The 19,240-nt window shown below is 52.5% G+C and overlaps 1 protein-coding gene across 3 annotated transcripts in view; it reads left to right on the top strand.

Annotated features, from left to right (window-relative positions):
• CHD1 (chromodomain helicase DNA binding protein 1) overlaps positions 1-19,240 on the top strand; it is a 1,484,343-nt gene that overhangs the window by 809,001 nt on the left and 656,102 nt on the right. For all 3 annotated transcript variants that reach the window (XM_085632544.1, XM_085632543.1, XM_085632545.1), the window contains one exon: positions 1,081-1,241. In XM_085632544.1, the coding sequence (XP_085488670.1) occupies positions 1,081-1,241 (161 nt within the window). The remainder of the gene's footprint in view (positions 1-1,080; positions 1,242-19,240) is intronic.

Below are 19,240 nucleotides of genomic sequence, written 5' to 3'. Positions count from 1 at the left end.
GAACTGCAGGAAATTGCAGCCTGACAAATAAATAATGAACCAACTGTACATTATTTTTCTGAACACAGTGGTTATCTTGTGAGTATAAGTACATACTATACATGAAATTCAAATTGCAGTTGCATCTTGTAACGTTCCTTCATGCTTTCTTAGCATTTTTGTCAAACTGTGGTGCAATGCAAAATAAAACTAAGAGCACTTGTACGGTCGTCACTTACATGACATGGTACTCGGTATTCATGAACAACTGTGAATATTGAATTATAGAATTATTCAAAATCAGAAGTAAAAGAAAAGTGTACTATAGAAAATGCAGAGCAGTGCACTTTAATGCATTTTGTCAGATCGCGAGGCAACTAAGAACCAGTCACTAAATGCAACATTGTATTTCTTCAGCACCCGTTACATGGCACTTGACAGGGACAGCAAACCTCCTGAACAACTATTGCATCGCTCAGGAGTAGGATTAACAGTCACTTGCTAACTTCATGCTGCCATCACTCCATTGGCTATTATTGGAATATGGGTTGCAATTTAAATTAATTTGGCCTTACTAAACACTTGTTTGTGCGGTTTCAGAAGCCAGCCCTAGACAGTTACACAGTTCCTCCAAGAACCTAGGATCTAGATCTATTTCAGCAATCTAGTATTCATAGCTCAGGAAGATCGCTTAGATCTTTTGCATGGATTCTAGCCTAGCTCCCCCCTGAAAGAACAAACATAGCATTTTTGGTACCACCTAAAAAACAGTATGTTTTGACAAGCTCCCCACAAATGGTAACCAAGAATAGTTTGACCGCTGAAACCATTTGTCTGTGGAGATCACTCCATCTCCAATTTTGACTCACTTTTGTCCACCTACATAATTTACAACACACCAATATCAACTTTCATAGTGAAACGCTTGTGGGGATCAATGTTTTGTAATGTGACATGGTTTGTCATTGTATGAAATAAATTAAATATATTAATAGAACTGACGCAAAACCACTAGTCTTGAAACTTTCTACTCTGTTTTCATTTTTTGTTGTAAATTTGTTAAAAAGAATAATAGTTGTCTTTTTCCGTCTGACATCCTAGAACAGCTTCAATGGCAGTGAAGGCAGACGCAGTAGAAATCGAAGATACTCTGGTTCTGACAGTGATTCCCTATCAGATTGCAAGCGGCCAAAAAAACGGGGAAGACCAAGGACAATCCCACGTGAAAATATTAAAGGATTTAGTGATGCTGAGATTCGGAGGTAATAATGCGATTGCAATTTTTCTTAGAATTTTTACAAATATGCATGTTTGCTCCTTTTCAAAATTCGTCATGGATTCAAGCAAGCAGGATGCAGATAGATTAGCATTGTGGCCGTTCAGCATAACCACGTCTTGCAGACTGGAAAAGGTTGGAATGTGCTAGTGAAGGCTGAGAAAAATAACTCGCTGTCACTCAGGTGTTGCAGTATTTGTTAGAATTTGTAAGACTCATGGACCACCTCCAGTAGACCAAAATTGTTATTGGACAATCCATAATGGATAAGGAATGCTACGAAAATTAAATAGGGTGGCACAGTATTTCCTAGCCATGCTAAGGCTTCTGCCCTGCAATCAATATTTTGCTTCAAATGATCTACATTGAAAAGCAAGATTTGGAGGGCTTATTATCGGGCCAAACCTAAACTGCAGTGTTTGCTTTTTCTTCTTTGTGTCTGGTGGGAGACCACTTCACTGCCTCCTGTTGTCAAAATGTGCCCTTTGTTCATGACATGGGGATTAGAAAATAGTTGATGCTTAATATAACATAAAGACCGTGTCCCTGCTCATGGGGGTCCAGAAAATTGTAGCAAAAGAGAAATCCCTGGTACGTGGAATGTACAAACTTAAGTAAAAGTAAAACATGCACACTGAGCTTAATGATCTTGGATGTTGACATAGAGCTACTAAGACTTTTTTCACAGTAAGCATATTTATTTTATTAGAAGATTTCCAACTTTGTAAACACAAATGAAAATATCATACAATAATACGATATGTATGAGGTGCACATCACTTTGTGTACTTGTGAGTACCCACTACAATTGTAAAGAAACATGGTATTGAATATACAAATGTATATTGTGCAGAAGAAGGCTGAATGATGTATTGAAATGTGAGACACCTCTATAACTGGACCTGGAACATTAAACAAGGGTGCGAAATTGGAGCAAGAGCAAATATAATGTTCGAGGCATGTGTGCTGTAGATACACATGCTTTGCATACTCCTGCCATCTACTGTTGGGTCCGAATGTTTGCAAGTTGTTTTTCTTAGAAGAAGTCCTTTCCAGTCACGAGGTAAGGTGACTCCTCCTTTCGGTGATAGTGCGCATGGGCATCAACTCGAATGTTAGATTTTCTTTCCGCCATAGTGTTTGAATGTGATTTGCAGTGCTCGGGTTTGAAACTGTTCTTTGGGATCCCCTCGGTGTGCAATCCACTGTACCCTCGTTGGTATTGTATCGTACGCGTTTCACCATTTTCTGCATTTTGAAAATTTGAAAAAAATCTCCATCTTCAATCAAGACTAACTATTGGTGGCCTTCAGGCCTCGCCGCCTCAGTTACTTCTACTTAGTCACTCACATAGTCTCCTGCCTATGGAACGGACTCTGTTTCAATTCTGTCCTTAGGGCCACTCCAAATAGCAGCCCAGCGACCTCCATAAAGTCTGCAACTTGTGCCTCTCAAGGAAGAAATTTGCAATGCTTGTGGATCGTTCTGGTCTAAAAAGACTTTGCGGCACCGTCGGACTCGACGAAGGGACATGTAGGGGCAGAACATCGAACGCACCCCTGCTATCTTCGGATAAGATGCCAAACAGGAGGAGATGTAAGCGTAAGCAGAGGAAGAGGCCTTGTCTGTCCATGAATCAGATTCAGAACTGGAGATCGAAGACGTTCCAGTGGGACAGGGTGCTGTGCGTACCGAAGCCTCCTTGCCCACCACATTAACTTCCACCAAACAAAAGGCTTCTGGGCCACCATTGCCTTCTGGCCATGGTCGGCACCGAGAGACTGCTTCTATGCCCCGCCTTCGGGCTCAGCACCGAAACAGCACACCAAGCCTTCCGCATCGGGCTCGAGCCGAGAAAAGACCCCCTCGGAAACCGAAACCTTCGGCTCCATAGGATAAAAAAGACTGGTCTAACTCATCACCGAACATTTTGGCTCCGAAAACAAAAAATTGCCCTAGAAAAACCCCCAGAACCTATCTTGAAAATTATGAAGGAGAAACTGGATCCTAAGCAAGAGAAAATTTACATTAATCCAGACACTTGACATATATTGGGAAAGGATGGAACACCTTCCAAAGGGAAGACTCTTTCAGAGAATACAAGCTACAGAATTCCTCTAAAGAAGATAAAGGCCATTGCTAGAAGTCTCTATCCGAACCCTCAATCTGCTCCACCATCTAAACCACTGCCATGCTTAGACCCTGTAGACATCACGTCACAGGGTTCTCCACACACAGAACCTGATATAGGGAATAGGAATAACAGTAGTCCGCCACCAATACATCCATGGAATGATTATAATATTGATCCACCAATAGATAATGATCCTGATTTGTGCCCTGCAAAACCAGCACTGCCTGATGACAAAACGGCATGCCAGGAGTTAATTTCAAGGGCAGCATCATCCCATTGAGATACACTATACAAAGGAATCTTTTTAAAAAGCACTAGTTTCTACATATCAAACAACTCAGTTTACCTATTTTAAAAGGCATGATGTGACATGCCAATGACATTTTAAAGACCCGGTACGTGCACTTTGTAGGACGCTGGCTCTGTATATACTGTATCAAAATGAGGAATAGTGTGGACAGCATCCAGTGGAACCCCAAATGTAGGCAGAGGTAAAAGTAGATAGCACCTTACTCTCTATTTGTGGTAGTGTGTGCGTGCAGTAAGAGTTTATCAGAGGCTAGTGCTAGGCATTTGTTGTACACACTATACCAGCAAATTATGTCACACACTCAAAGACTAAACTCAATTTTGTTTGTATCAAAAATAGTATTAACATATTTTATTTTTGGAACCAAGCCAAGCCTGGCACAGGTAAGTGAAATAAATGCTTTGCAAATTATCATGCAGTTATTACAAGTGAATGCACGTTCAAATGCAGTTGTTTGAAATACAGGAAAGTCAAGGTATTGAAATTACTGTACAGGTTACTTTTTAGTTACTTTTGGATAACCTTCTAGATTACTTTTTCTACTCAGTGTGATATGCCTAGATATCACACCTGGACATAAGGTAAGTAAAAAGAGTTTTGCTCAATTGTACTTTTTTTAGGTTTTAATACAGATCAACTCCAAAGTTAAAACATTTTTCATAGAAAAACAGTCAATAGGTTCCTATGGAGAGAAATGAAGTTAATGGTTACCAGGTCAGGAATCGGTCATTGGGATTGAGTTCCTGGGGTTAGAACAAGGGTTACCCCAGGGTCAATGATGCACTCTCGTTACACCCTCAGCGGCACTAGGGCAGCCTGGTGCAGGGTGCTGAGGGCCAATATTATCCACCGGGCGATAGGGGACCTACAGGTTGGTTGCTGCTTACGAGCAGGCCTCTGGGTTGTGGGGGCAAAGCTCCTGGTGTTAGCCTCAGGGCAAAGGGGGATCCTGTTTAGCACAAAAAGCGCACTGAAGCGGTGCAGGGGCGGCTGAGTGCAGGGTGCTGGTTTGGCGTAGGGTGCCCAGTTGGTTTCAATGGGGATTCTCCGGTTTCAACAAAGACTGCTGTAAGAAACTGGCTCTAGATATACTACACCAAAATGAGGTATAGTGTGTATAGAGTCCAAGTGACTCCAGAGGTAGAAAAAGGTTCAAGTTAGATAGAACCTTGCTCTCTATTTGTGGTAGAGTGGTCGAGCAGTAAGGCAGTATCAGAGGACAGTGTTAAGCATTTGATGTACACACTCAGTCAGCAAATGATTTCACACTCTCAAGAACTGAACTCTAGGCCAATTGTTTTTGCATAAAAAATAAACTGTTGTTTTATTTTTAGAACCAAGCAAGCCTGGCACAGTTAAGCATGAAATACTCTTCAGTAATAAGTTACTGGATATAGAACATTTTGAAAATGCAATAGAAATTGTACTTTGTTTGATTTACAGGGGATTGCAACACTTAGCAAAAACAGTACATTTAAATGAATAGGCTTTTTCAGTAAATTACAGGTAAGTTACTTTGTACGTTACTTTTCTTACTCGGTGCTGGATACCTGGATTCAGCACTGGGACATTTTCTGTAAACAGGTAAGTAAATAAGTTTTGGTTACTTGTGCGATTTTTAAAGAATATTTTTAGATTTCAAAACTCCACATTTGAAAACTTTTTGGAACAAAATTGTCAATGTTATCCTATGGAGGAAAAACAGGTTATCGGTTCACAGGTAAGTAATCGACTGTGGGAGTTAAGGTTCTGGAGTTAGACTCAGGGGTCCCCCAGGGTCAGTGATGCACTGTTGTTGCACCCTCAGCGGCACTTGGGCAGCCGGGTGCAGAGTGTTGAGGCCCAATGTTATCCAGTGGGGGATAGGGGGCCTCCGGTTGGTGGCTGCTGGCAAGCGGGCCACTGGGTTGTGGGAGCAAAGCTCCTAGGGTTATGGTCCAGTCAAATGGGGAAACAAAGTAGCACAAAAGGTGCACCCTCAGCGGCATTGGGGCGGCCGGGTGCAGAGTGCTGTTTCGACATCGGCCGCACTGTTGTTTTCTATGGAGAACCTCCAGTTTGCAAAAGCACTGCAGGCAGGGAGACGAAGGACTAATTGGTGCAACCACCACTTGGAGAGGTAAGTTGGAAAGTTAAGGGTTGGTTAGGCACCGTCGGTGTGGGCACACAAGGCCGTGGGGCGTCGGGTGCAGGGGTGCCTTTTGGGGTCGGATCTTCTTACCAGCTCCTGGTAGCGGTAAGGGGGGCCTTCTGGATTTAGGCTACAGGGGTCGGCTAGAGGCAGGTCAGGGGTAGCCGGACTTGGCTCAGGATCGCCGGGGAGACCTCCTCATGGTTTTAATACTTGAGCTCGGGCCGGGTTCGGCTGGTGCAGAGTGGGCTGGATTCGCGGTCTCCGGCTGGTGCCAGAAGCTGCAGTTTGAACAAATCCGGTGTTCACACAAGATGCAGTTTTTAGAAGTGAAGGCAGGCAGGTCCTCCAGGTTTCTTGAGGTTGCTGGCTGCTGGACACACCGGCATTTCGCAGGAGCAGGTTCGAGGGGGGACAGGTTGGTAGGGCTGGGGCCAAGTCAGTGGGCGTCGTCCTCTTGTTAGCTCTGCACGGCTCTTCAGTCCTTCTTATCTTCTTTCTTGTTTCTTTTCTGGAACTGAGAAAGCAAGGTTCAGGCCGCCCCTAAATACTAGATATAGTGGCGTTACAGGTAGGTAAAGGGCAAGGACTAATGGGTCCCTTCCCTGTGGTGGGTACACCCCCTATTCTGCCACTTTCTAGTTGGAGGGGGGCAGGAGCCTGTCCCTGGTTGGGTGGGTCCCCCCATCCTCAAGATGGTGGGGACTCGAGGTTGTGTTTCACCTCGCCTCCCCCACCTGTGGGGTGGAGTTGAGAGGTGGGCACACCTCTCTTGCTCACATGTTTTTCCTGCTGGGTCTCCTGCCCAATGTGGGGGGTAGAACCAGTGGGGACCAGTTGCTGAAAGCAGCAAATGGTCTGGAGAGGCTCACAAAGGCGGCATGCCTTTGAAGCTTCTCTTTGGTGAACCCCACCCATCCTGGGGGAGGAGGCTTGGCACCTCGTCCCAGGATGTGCATTAGTTCGGGGCATGTGGGCTCCTGAATTCATATCTGTGCATAGATCGCCGCCTAGTGTTGGGTCCGGATGATTGCACATTGTTGTCCTGGAAGAGTCTTCGAAGTATCACGAGATAGGTGGCTCCTCCCCTGGACTACAGTGCGCATGGGCATCCTCTCCATCCTCAGATTGTTTTTTTCCGCCATTGGGTTCGGATGTGCTTATCTTAGCTCAAGTTAGGAAAACTTTATTTAAGGCCAAAAGCCTTTAGGTATCGTCGGTATTGTTTGCGTTCGGTATCGACAAATATTTAGACCTGTTTGCATTGTTTCAGGACCCCGAGAGCAGCAGCTCTCGACCCTGGGGTCCAGAAACCTGTCTGGTGTTGGCAGCCTAGGCAGCCACTCAGTCAGGCCACTAGAAGTTGGTCGAGTTTCAAGGGGCATCTCTAGGATGCCCTCTGTTGTGCATTTTACATTAAATCCCACACTGGAATCAGTGTGGGTTTAATATGCTGAGAAGTTTAATACTGAACTTCTCAGTCTTCAGTGTAGCCATTATGGTGTTGTGGAGTTCATAATGACAAACTTCCAGCACCATATACTCTTAATGGCAGCACTGCACTTACAGTGCCTAGGAATGGACTTGGGCACGGTAGGGGTACAGGGCTCATGCACCTGTTACCTCAGCACTGGCATAAGGCACCCAGCTAGAGGGGTGACTGATGTATGCCAGAGCAGTGGTTTGTGGGCATGGCACACAGGGATGTGTACCATGTCGACTCTTCATTTTGAAAAGACACACAATTGATGGAGAGAATGCAGAACAAATCAAAACATTCACCCCCAGTCAAAAGATCTGGGTTAAATCCATCATTCTTTTGCTCACCATGCCACCCCAGTTTAGACCTGGCCATATGCAAATCAGTCTTGACCCTGTGCTTCATGGGAGAAGTCCAGCCCTAACTGCCAAGCCAGGTCCTCCCTGGACCGGAAACAAGCATCCTAGAACCTGTTTCTGAGTTTCACCCCTCTTCAGCCAGGATAGCTTGATTCCAGTGGCACCGTGACCCCGGGACCCACGTCTGGGTATACCCAGCGCACTTGGGGCGAGAAATCAAAAGACACACAATTGATTGACGGACTCTTCATTTTGTTCTGCACTAAGACACGCAGCCTGCAAAGGCAGTGTGTGAGTGTCAGGGTACAGGACCTCTAAGGGTGGCACAATAAGTGCTGCAGCCCTTAGAGGCCTTCTCTTGTCACAGTGCCCTGGGTACCTGTGGTACCATTTACCAGGGGTTAACATGTGGCCAGAGATGCCAATTCGGCTTTAGGCTTCAATGCAGTTTTAGGGAACGAACATAGGCCCTTGGTACCTGATTAGCAGGAGCCCAGGTCACACTCAGTCAAAGTACATCAGCTATTCAGCAAAAAGTATGGGCATACCATGCAAGATAGAGGGCACTTTCTCACAACTGCAGGCTCGGGGATGGAGATCTTCTGGAGGTGACCACTGGTCGGAGTGGTAAGTTGGGATGCCTGGGGATGCTGGGACACGGTTGGTTGGGCCACCCAAGGCCGTGGGGCTTCGGGAGCAAGGGTGTCTTTAGGCGTTTCTCTTACCAGCTACGGACGCGGTCGATGGGAGTCTCCAGAAAGAGGCTGCAAGCTTCACTGGGAGATTCGAGGCAGGTCAGAGGTCACCAGATCTCTGGTCAGAATCACTGGGAAGACCTCCTCGTTGTGTTGGGCCGCTCGGGCCGTGGACGACTGGTGCAGAGTGGTACAGACTCGTCGATTTTGCCGGAGCTGGAGTCTTTGAACAAATCCGGTGTTCATGGGAGACAAAGTCTTTTCTTTGGAAGGCATGGCAGGTCCTCTGGGTTCTTGAGGTTGCTGGCTGCAGGACACACCGGAGTTTCGCTTCTGCAGGTTCAAGGTGGGGACAGGCCGGTAGTCTGGGGCCAAGTCAGTGGGCGTCCTCCTCTTCTTTGCTTAAGCACGGCTGTTCGGACCTTCTTCTTTTCTTCTTGGTAGTTGCTTGTCTGAGAAGGCAAGGCTCAGGGGTGCCCCTAAATACTAGATTTATGGGCGTTACAGGTAAATAAAAGCTTGGGACCAATGGGTCCCTTCCTTGGGGTTGGTACACCCCCTATTGTGCCACCCACCAGTGGGAGAGGTGGCATATGCCTCACTCTGGTTGGCTGGGTTCCCGCATCTGCAGGATGGCGGTGACTGAGAGGTGTGCTTCACCTTGCCTCCCCCACCTGAGGGGTGGGTTGACAAAGGTGGGCACACCTCCCTTCCTCACTTGGTTTTCCCACTGGTACTCCCGCCCTAAGTGGGGGTCAGATCCGGTGGGGACCAGTTGCTGGGAGCAGCAAAAGGCCTAGGGAAACTCAAAAAGGCAGCAAGCCTTTGAAGCTTCCCCTTCGTGGACCCTGCCCATCCTGAGGGAGGAGGCTTGGCACCTTGTCCCAGGATGTGCATTGTTTCAGGCCCCCCGAGAGCAGCAGGCTCTCGAACCAGGGTTCCAGAAACATGTCTGGTGGTGGCAGCTGAGGAGCAGTCAATCAGCCTGGAGACTATTGTTAGATCATTTTTCAGGGGCATCTCTAAGATGCCCTCTGATTAATTTTTCATTAAAACCCACACTGGCAGCAGTGTGGCTTTAATGTGTTGAGAAGTTTGATACCAAACTTCTCAGTTTTCAGTAAAGCCATTATGGTACTGTGAAGTTCGTAATCACATATTTCCAACACCATATATTCTTTTTGATAAACTTCTTTTTATTGTGTTTTGCGGCATAAAGAACAATATCAGGAATAATATACAGCAGTGCAGTGAACAAGGCATCAGTATCGGCAATCAGGAAAGCATCAACAGGCAAGTGCAAAAACCCTCCCGCCCCCTCCCATCCCCCGTCCCCCCCCCCCCCTGCGCACCCACCCTTCAAAGCAGGCCCCCCAACCATTTCCCCCATATCTTGCGAAATTTTTTTGGGCAGCCCCGTGCAGTGTATAGCGACCGCTCCTGAGCTGCACACCAATCCACCCCTCTACTCCAGGTAGCCACTCTGGGCGGGTCTGGCTGTGACCACGCCGCCGCTATGTCTCTTTTAGCCACCATAAGGGCAGTGGTGAGGAAGTACTTCTCATTGCGGGACCCGTCCATCCCGTCCATGATGCCCAGCAGGGCCATTCTAGGCTCGTGGGGGACCTCCCAACCCAGGACCTCCGCTAGATCGGCCTCGATCGCTGCCCAGTAGTCCCCCAGACGAGGGCAAGACCACACCATGTGGAAAAAATCTGCCGGAACCTCCCCGCAGCGAGTGCAAGAGGCGTCCGCGCGGAGTCCCGCACGATACAGGCGGGCCGGGGTCAAATAGGCAGTGTGGAGGTAATAAAGTTGGATAAGCCGCAGCCTCGCGGAGGTGGTAAGCGACCGAGGGCCCATAAGGGCGTCCCTCCAGTCCGCCTCATCCAGGGGTCCCACCCAAGCCTCCCATCGCTGCTTTAGCCCGCTCCAATCCACCGGTGTATTGTTAATTAGGGATTTATAAATGCGGGATATGCCCCCCCTCCCAAGATACCCCAACATCACCTGGGCCTCAGGCGGACTATGGGAAGGCAGTCTGGAATCTAGAGGGACGTGAGCCCGAACCGCGTGGCGCAATTGAAGGTAGCGGTAGAATTGAGAAGGCTGCAGCGAGAAGCGGGTCCGAAGCTCCTGGAAAGAACACATGCGGCTTCCACGCCATATATCGCCCAGACAGGAGATACCGAGAAGATCCCACTGCCGAAAGCCCGTGAGTCCCACCACCTCCCGCAGCCACGTCCCGTGCCAAAGCGGAGTGAGTTGCGTGGACGTCCCCGACCATCTGGTGTGTCGCAAGGCCGCGCGCCACGCGAGAAAGGGAGCCCGCACGACGCCGGGGAGCGACAGGGGGATCGTTGTGCCGTAGAGCATGTTTTGGATGGAGGGGAACCCGAGGCAGTTCACCTCGAGTCGATAAGCCGGGTCGCCCCAGCCCCCTGAGAACCAATCGTGGACCACCAGTAGTTGGGTGGCCAGATAGTAGAGGTAGAGGTTGGTCATGCTTAGGCCGCCGTCGTAGGAGGGGACCCTGCAGCGGTCCAAGGCCAGCCGAGGTCGACCACCGCCCCAAAGGAATTTGGTCACCATCTTATCCAGGTCCCGGAACCACGGGCGCGGAAAGGGGCATGGAGTGTTCTGCAGCATGTAAAGAAACTTGGGGAGGATCATCATCTTATATAAGGCGACTCTCCCTAGCGGATTCAAAGGGAGGGCCTGCCACCGGAGCATATCTGATCTGGCTTTGTTTACTACTGGAGCCACATTGAGTGCCCAGCAGAGTTCCGGGAGGAGGGTGACCCAGATCCCCAGGTACTTAAAGGAGAGTCTCCGGAGGGGAATATCTGATTGCCAGTCGAAACATTCCCGCGACGGGTGTAGCGGGACTAGAACAGATTTTTTTGGGTTCAGATGGAGACCCGACGCCTGGCCAAACCGATGGAGGATCCGGCGGACCCGGGGCCCCGAGGTCGCTGGGTCGGAAAGATAGAGGAGGACATCGTCCGCGTATAGGGCAATCTTATCGGGGGCCACAGCTGGCCATTCCCAACCGCGAAGAACGGGATCCGCGCGAATCAGCATTGCCAGGGGTTCCATGGCCAACGCAAAAAGGAGGGGCGAGAGCGGACAACCCTGGCGCGTCCCCCGACCTATGGGAAACGGGCGAGAGAGAGCCTCGTTGACCAACACCCGGGCCCGCGGGTGCGCGTATAGGACCGCTACCATGGCACGGAACCGGGGGCCGAAACCCATGCGTTCCAGGACGTCGGCCAAGTACGCCCATCCCACGGAATCGAAGGCCTTTTCAAAGTCAACCAGAAGGAGGGCCAGGTAGGGAGAAAGGCGGCCGCGGTGCGCCATCGCAAGATGCAGGCGCCGCAGGCAGTGTCTGGTCCCCCGCTCCGGCATAAAGCCGCATTGATCCGGATGGACCAAGGAGGCGAGCGACGGGCGCAACCGCTGTGCTAGGACCGTAGCATAGATTTTGAGTTCGGTGTTGATAAGGGATATCGGCCGATAGTCAGAGCAGGACCGCGAGGGAGGCTGAGTCTTGGGGAGGGCAACTATGGTTGCCGTGTCCGTCTCGGGCCGGAACGAGCCCGTGTCCACCACGGCTGCAAACAGGTCCCGAAGCCTCGGGGCCAGCGTCTCCCGATAGTGAGCGTAGTACTCCTGGGGGAACCCGTCGGGTCCCGGGGTCTTCCCAGGTGCTAAGCGGCCTATGGCCTCCTCGATCTCTTGCAGCTCGATCGGTGAATCAAGGGTCTCGGAAACCTCGGGCTGCAACCGCGTAAGTGTAGCCGCGGTCGTCCCCAGCAATTCCTCAAGGGAGAGCGTGGACGGCCTGCGGCGGTATAGCTGGGAGTAATAGTCAGCGAACGCCTGGGCTATCGCCACCGAGGCTGTGTGAGTACCACCCGCTGGGTCCGCGATGGCCGGAATGATCCGTCCCGCCCGGGGATAGGTCGCCAGCCGGTGGAGAAGAGTGCCGTTTTTGTCTCCCCACCCGTAGACCCGGGCCACCGAGGAGCGCCATAGAATCTTCGCCGCCTCCAGGGAATGGAGGCGAATCTCCTCCCGCAGGAAGGCCAAGCGACGAGATCGGGCGGCATCGTCCAACTCCCCCAGACCGCGCTCTAATTCCACGGCTTGGGCTTCGCATTCCGCGAGCTTCTGGGATTGTGCCCGCCGTTGGCGCTGCAGATGCCCCTTAGCGGCGCCCCGGACAGTCGCCTTGCCGGCCTCCCACAAGACGGCAGGGGAGGTGACAGAGCCCTCGTTATGGGAGTAGTAGTCGGCGATCTCGCCCCCGACCGCCTTCCGGAAAGCCTTGTCGTGGAGGAACCAGGCGTTCAGACGCCACATCGGACGGGCAGAGAGGGGTGGGGGACCAAGAGCGAGGAGCACAGGCGAGTGGTCCGAAAGGCCCCTCGGAAGAATGCGTACATCTCGCACCCCCGCGCAGTCGGTGGATGGTACGAAGATGAGGTCGATCCGGGCATGGGAGTGATGGGCCGCCGATGTGTGGGTGTATTGGCGTGCCTGTGGGTGCCAGATCCGCCAGACATCGCAGAGGCCCTGCGCTTCGGCCCAGGATGAGAGCTGTTTTGCGCGGGCGACGCGGGACAGGGAGACCGGGCCCGTCGAGTCCAGGGGAGGCGAGTAGACGGCGTTGAAATCTCCGCCGAGAATGAGGGAGCCCGCCGGAAGTGTCGGGAGGAGACCCGCCGCGTGGGAGAGGGCCGACTGCAAGAGGGATGGCGCCGCATAAAGGGACATCAGGGTAAGGGGTCGCCCCTCCAGATTGCCAGAAACCACCACTACCATACCTTGGGGGTGCAAATGCACCCGGGACAGGACAAAGGGGAAGGACTTGCGGAGCAAAATGGCCACCCCTCGGGATCCCCGCACAAAACCGGAATGCCATACCCTGTCGTAACCGTAGCGGCCAAGGAAGGGGCAGTTGTTACCCAACAGGTGAGTCTCCTGGAGGAGGAGTACATCGATCTCAGCGCGTTGCGCGTATTTGAGGACCGCCATACGTTTAAAACGGTCCAGAAGACCATTGACGTTCCAGGATAGTATGCGCATGGCGGCCCTAGGGACAGGCGGGTCAGCCATGGTCTAGGACAGGAGAGGGGGCCAGTAGGGGCGCGGCTGAGCAGGCCCCCAGAGAGGAAGGACAACGGGACATCGGGCAGGAGAGCAAGCCAGACAGCACATGATGCCTTAGTACAACAATTAAGAGGGAGTCATCCCCCACCAACAAAGTCTTCCCAACGGGGAAGAAACAACCCCAAACCAACCCCAACCCCCCCCCCACCCTACACTTCGAAAACGGAAGCATCTGTCGCCCGAACCAAATGGAAGAACCACCAAGCTAAAACGCTTGGGCTTGAGCGCTAGTGGACCCCTGAGACCGATGAATTCAGACCTGAGTTACCTGCCCTGGCCAAGAGCAACACTGATAACGGGGCATCCCATCCCCGTCCAGGCATCCCCAGCCCCCCCTCCCCCCAAAGGAAACAAAGAGAGTCAAATGTTGGGGCTGCGAGAGAGGTCCGAAGAGTCCACCAATTCGACCGGCTGAGTTGCAGGGCCCGTGGGCCGGGGCGACACGGTCCGCCGTCCATCTGCCCCGGGACTGGCATGTGCGGCCGAAGAGGCAGAGGAGGCTCTCGACCCTCGGCGTGACCTTCTCCCAGAGCGCGTGGTGATCACCTCCTCCGCTGTGCGCTCCCGGGGTAACGTGCGGTGCCGCCGACGGGTCCTCGATGTCCGGGGTCTTCCTCGTCCCCTCCGCATACCCACAGGCGAGCCGCGCCCAGAGCACTGCAGGGGGTGCTCCTCCGTCAACCAGGCCCAGGCCGCCCGCGGGGTATCGAAGAACAAAGTCTTGTGCTGGAAGACGACCCGGAGGCGGGCCGGGAACTGGAGCTGATACTGGAGTCCCAGAGAGCGCATCTTTTGTTTCACTTCCGTGTAGGAGCGGCGTTGCTCTTGGACTTCGCGGGTGTAGTCCGGAAATATCATGATTTTGTGGTTCTGGTAAAGGAGGGCGCCCTGGCAGCGGGCCTCGCGGAGGATGGCGTCCCGGTCGCGGAAGTTCAAAAGTTTGAGGATGAACGGCCGGGGAGGCGCACCTGGGGGCCTGGGGGCCAGGGAGCGGTGGGCTCTCTCCACCACGAACGAGGGAGATAGGCTGTCCGCCGGCATCCAGGACCGGAACCATCGCTCCAGGAAGTCGTCCGCTCGGCCCGATTCAACTCCCTCCGGAAATCCCACTAAGCGCAGGTTGTTGCGCCGGGCGCGATTTTCTGCATCCTCGACCCGGCGGTGTAGTTCCTTAGAGTGGGTGGTCAACTCCCGAACCTGGTCCTGTAGGTGGCGGATGTCGTCCTCGGCGGTGGAGATCCGGGATTCGGCCTCGGAAATGCGGGCGGTGGCATTCCGCAGATCCTGTCGGAGAAGAGCAACGTCCACTTTGACCTCTCCCACCATGCCCTCGAGGGAGGCGCGGGAGGAGTTGATGGCCTGCAGGATGGCAGCAAGGTCCGTGGCAGGGGCCGGGGCCGGCGCGGCCGTGGAGCCGGGCCCCTTGTCGGTAGTAGTAAATTTGTCCATCCTGGTTTGGGTGGCCCCGGACGCTGGCTTGCCGGCCCTGTCTTTGCCCATATCTGTGGCGGCCGTCCGTGAATCAGGGCAGCGAGCGAACGTCACACCCGCAGAGCGTCAAGGGGCGCTCGAGCGGACAGGGGCCCAGCACGGGGGCGGCGGGGGGAGCCCGCAGCCGGACAGGGCCCGACACGGCCGGCCCCAGTGGTCAGCCTCCGGCGGGGTCCCCAGCGGGGCAACGAGTCCGATCCCTCGCCTCGGCCGTGGCCGCGGGCCTCTCTCAGAAACGATCCTCCGCCGCCGCACTCACCGCCTATTCCTGCTCTCAGGCTCCGTTCGGGGGGGGTCCCAGCGCAGCCCTCCAGGGGGCCTCGGGCTGCAGCCGCGAGGTAGGACAGCACCCAGCCGGTGCACCAGCTCTCCGCCGCAGGCCTCGGGACACCAGGGCAGGTCCAGCAGCGTTGGTGGGGGAGAGTGGGGGGAGACTGTGGCCCGGCCGTCGACACCCGGCCCGAAGGGGAGGGCCCCCACCACCTCCAGCCCCACAGCAGCTCAGGTCGTCCCACCAGGGAGTGCCCCACTCACCGCCCGGCCCTCCGTCTGGTACCACAGCCCGGAATGGGCTCCACAGCACCTCGCCGCCGGCCACAGGATCCCAGGTCGGGGCCCCACCGAGGGGGGGGCCGCCACTGCTGCAGCGACGATCTCACCGGGCCGCCAGGATTCTCAGGCCCAGCACCCTCGTGGGCGCCGCGGTCTCGAGTAGCCGCGCGCCCGCAGCCAGCGTCGGGGATCAAAGCCGCCTCCCGCCGGGCGCCGACAGCAGGCAGCAATCACAGCTCCGGGGGGGCGGTCGCGCTCCAAACTCGCACCAGGGACAGCCAGGCGGGCCCGGGCCCCAAAACTGCCGAAATCAGCCGGCCAGGGCAGGATCAGGCGAAGAAGAAAGGATCGGCGGGGTCTCACGGCCGGAGCCTCACGGCAGAGCAGCCATGTCGGTCAGGCGCCACCTAGCGCTCCTAACACCATATATTCTTAATGGCAGTACTGTACTTAGAATGTCTAAGAATTGGCTTAGACACTGTAGGGGTGCAGGGCTCATGCACCTGTAAACTCACCACTGGTATAGTGCACCCAGCTAGAGGGGTGGCTGATCTATGCCAGCGCAGTGGGTTGTAGGCATGGCACACTTGGATGTAAAGTATGGAAGGGTGACGCAGAATCCATTGGAACCTTCATGATATGGCTCAACCAACAGGACATTTTTTTTTAACTTCACCCATACCTTTTCTAATAAAAACCTGGTGTTCTTTGACTTAAACATCTATCCGGAAGGTGGAAGACTAAAAACTACCACCCATTTCAAACCAACGGCAAAGAATTGCCTACTATTATATAATAGCTTTCACACTAGGCATCTCCGGGACAATCTCCCTTATGGACAGTTCCTCTGCCTCCGGAGGAACTGTTCTGAGCTCGCGGATTAAAAAAAACAAGTCTCCAGTTTGGAAATTAAACTACTGAAGCGCAACTACCCTGAAAAGATTGTGAAGAAAGGCTTAAAAAGGGCAAGAAACAACAGGGACGCGCTGTTAGAAAATCACGCTCCCAGGGAACAGGAGACACGACCAATATGTGTTACCACCTACAACACTAACTCAAATCAAGTATCAAAAATAGTGAACAAACACTGGAGAATCCTCGACTGTGGCGGTCTTGGCTTCCCGAAAACCATGTTCTCTCACAAAAGAGGAAGGAACCTGAAGGACATCTTGGTCCACACCAGGCCAAGAGCTACACTAGAGCGGAATTTGACATACAATACCCTACAACCAATACGGGGCACCTACCCATGTCGTACCTGCAGCACGTGTGATCGGACAGAGGAGTAAGAACATCATCTTCACTAATGGCTCAGTCTGGGAACAAAGGGGCTTCACGAACTGCAATAGCAAAAACGTAATTTATATGATCACCTGTCCATGCAGACAAGAGTACATTGGTATGACATCTAGGCCAGTCAAAATACGAATTGGCGAACACGAGCAATGTGCGGTGTAAAAAAAACACCACTAAGATGGCAAGCCACTATCTAACTATGGGACACAACGTGGGTGACTTAAAATGGACTGTGATTGAACAAATCCAGAATGACAGCGGTCTACTGGAAAAGGAACAACGTTGGGTGTTCTGTCTGGGCACCCACCTAACTGGTTTAAACAATGATATTCCCTGGGCCCAACTTACCTAGATTGCAAATAACCTAGGACCTTGGGGCCATGCCAACTAACCAGTGACAGGTTCAATCTGCATATTTGCTGGGACTACACCATGGCCACTCCTCAGGTGTGTATGTGGGCACCACTGATGACTTTGTCAGGTCGCTGCTACACTCCAACTGCATTAGTCTCCTCTAGCCAGGACAGCTTAGAGCGTGTCAGAGGGCCACAGTGGCCCCAATCCAACTCTACGGGCAGTACATTGAATATAGACTTATTCTGACTTGACTCATAGAAAGCGTGTTTTACTAACACCACATTTGATACCCGATTTACAGAATCAATACGGCGACCAACTATCACTGCCTGAGATTCATGCAACCCTCTTGGGAGCTTGTTGCGTTTTAGGGACCAGTTGAGCTGCCCTAATATAATAGGACTAGCCTCTTTTTGCCACCCATATTTATTTATTACACCTCGTATGAGGATGTAATTTTTCGTCACCCGCTAAGCACCGTGACCACACCCGACCACGAGGTGCTTAGCGCGACAACAATCAACCCTTTGTAATTTTTACCCTCTAAGGATACGTGAGCGACTGAGCGCTCCAGTGCTTGAGCGGCTCCTTTTCGTAATACACGCTTTCACTCCAGTCAGCGGAGTATACGTATGCCGAAAAGATTACCACTCCCGGTAGTATACGAAACCATCTTGTTAGCGCTCTAGTGCAAGAGCAGCTTCCGTTAGTATCGCACACTAGCGCACCAGCTCTCCAAGGTCCCGCAGACTCAGGCAAGGATTAGCCTTCCGGTTTGTATCTCATAACAGGTGTCTGCTTACAAACTAAAGAGCAATTACCGTCACCATAAATACGACCTCACTCGCGCTCTCCTTTTAACCACGGAGCCGCGGGATGGTGCGAGGCGAGGACCTGTTGACCATTAAGTGAGTACGGCATAGCCGAAGAGAGAGTCAGTCACTCGCAGCTTAACTGTAAATCTTTAACAACGCTAATCACTTTAAAACTGTCATGTTCGAGGCATATGAGCTGCAGATTACACACTTTTGCATAGATCGCTATCTGGTGTTGGGTCCGAATGTTTGCACTTGTTTTTGTCCTGGAAAGTCTTTGGATGTCACTAGGTATGTGACTCCACCTCAGGATCATAGTGCGCATGGGGATTGGCTCCATCCTTAGATTGTTTTTTTCTGCCATCAGGTTCGGATGTGTATCTCGCGCTCCAGTTCGGAACCGTTACGGATTCCAGTTTCGACGCGCAATCCTTCACCTTTTCGATGGTATTGTCTCGAACGGGACCCCTAATCGGCATGCATCTCTACCAATCTTCCATTCCGGTCGTCGAAGCAGGCCTTTGGGCCGACCCGAGCCTCGACATCTGGCTCATGGAAAGGACGCCATTTAAGAAGTGTCCTCGATGTGGGTCGAGGTTTTTCCACACCGATCTGCATGAGGTGTGTAACCTCTGCCTCTCTTCCGAGCACGAGGCCAGAGACTGTCCCGCTTGTGCCTCCTTCCGCTCGAAGAAGACCATCCGGTATCGACGAGTTGGAAGGACCATGGCTCGCTCGTCGAGTTGGATCCCCGACGACATCTTCCACGAGGGTGTCGATGTGCCAGAGGAGCGGGCCAAAGAAGAGCTCATCAGCGCCTCCGAAGCTGATGACTCTGACGTCGAAGAAGTGACTCCAGCTCAACGGGTCGTAAGTACAGACGTCAACCCCGACCCACTCCCTACTACAACAACAAAGGCTTTGGTCACACCTTCGCCTTCGGGCTCAGATGCACACCGGCACACTGATTCCCATGCCCCGCACTCGGGCCCGGCACAGAAGCCTACCAAGCCTTCCGGCGACTCGGGCTCGAGTCTGCCTGTAACCAGTGCCCAAACCCAATCATCGGCACCGAAAAAGAAGCCGCACCCATCCTCGGGGCCGACTGCTATTTCAACCTTGAAGCCTTCGGGACCGAAGACTCCAACTAGTGACTCCTCGGCTCCGAAAAAACACTTGGAGCTGAC

Source organism: Triturus cristatus, chromosome 2_1 (genome assembly GCF_964204655.1).
Source record: "Triturus cristatus chromosome 2_1, aTriCri1.1, whole genome shotgun sequence".
Classification (NCBI taxonomy): domain Eukaryota; kingdom Metazoa; phylum Chordata; class Amphibia; order Caudata; family Salamandridae; genus Triturus; species Triturus cristatus.
Note: the sequence above shows the minus strand (reverse complement) of the source record. Positions and strands in the feature narration are given on the sequence as shown.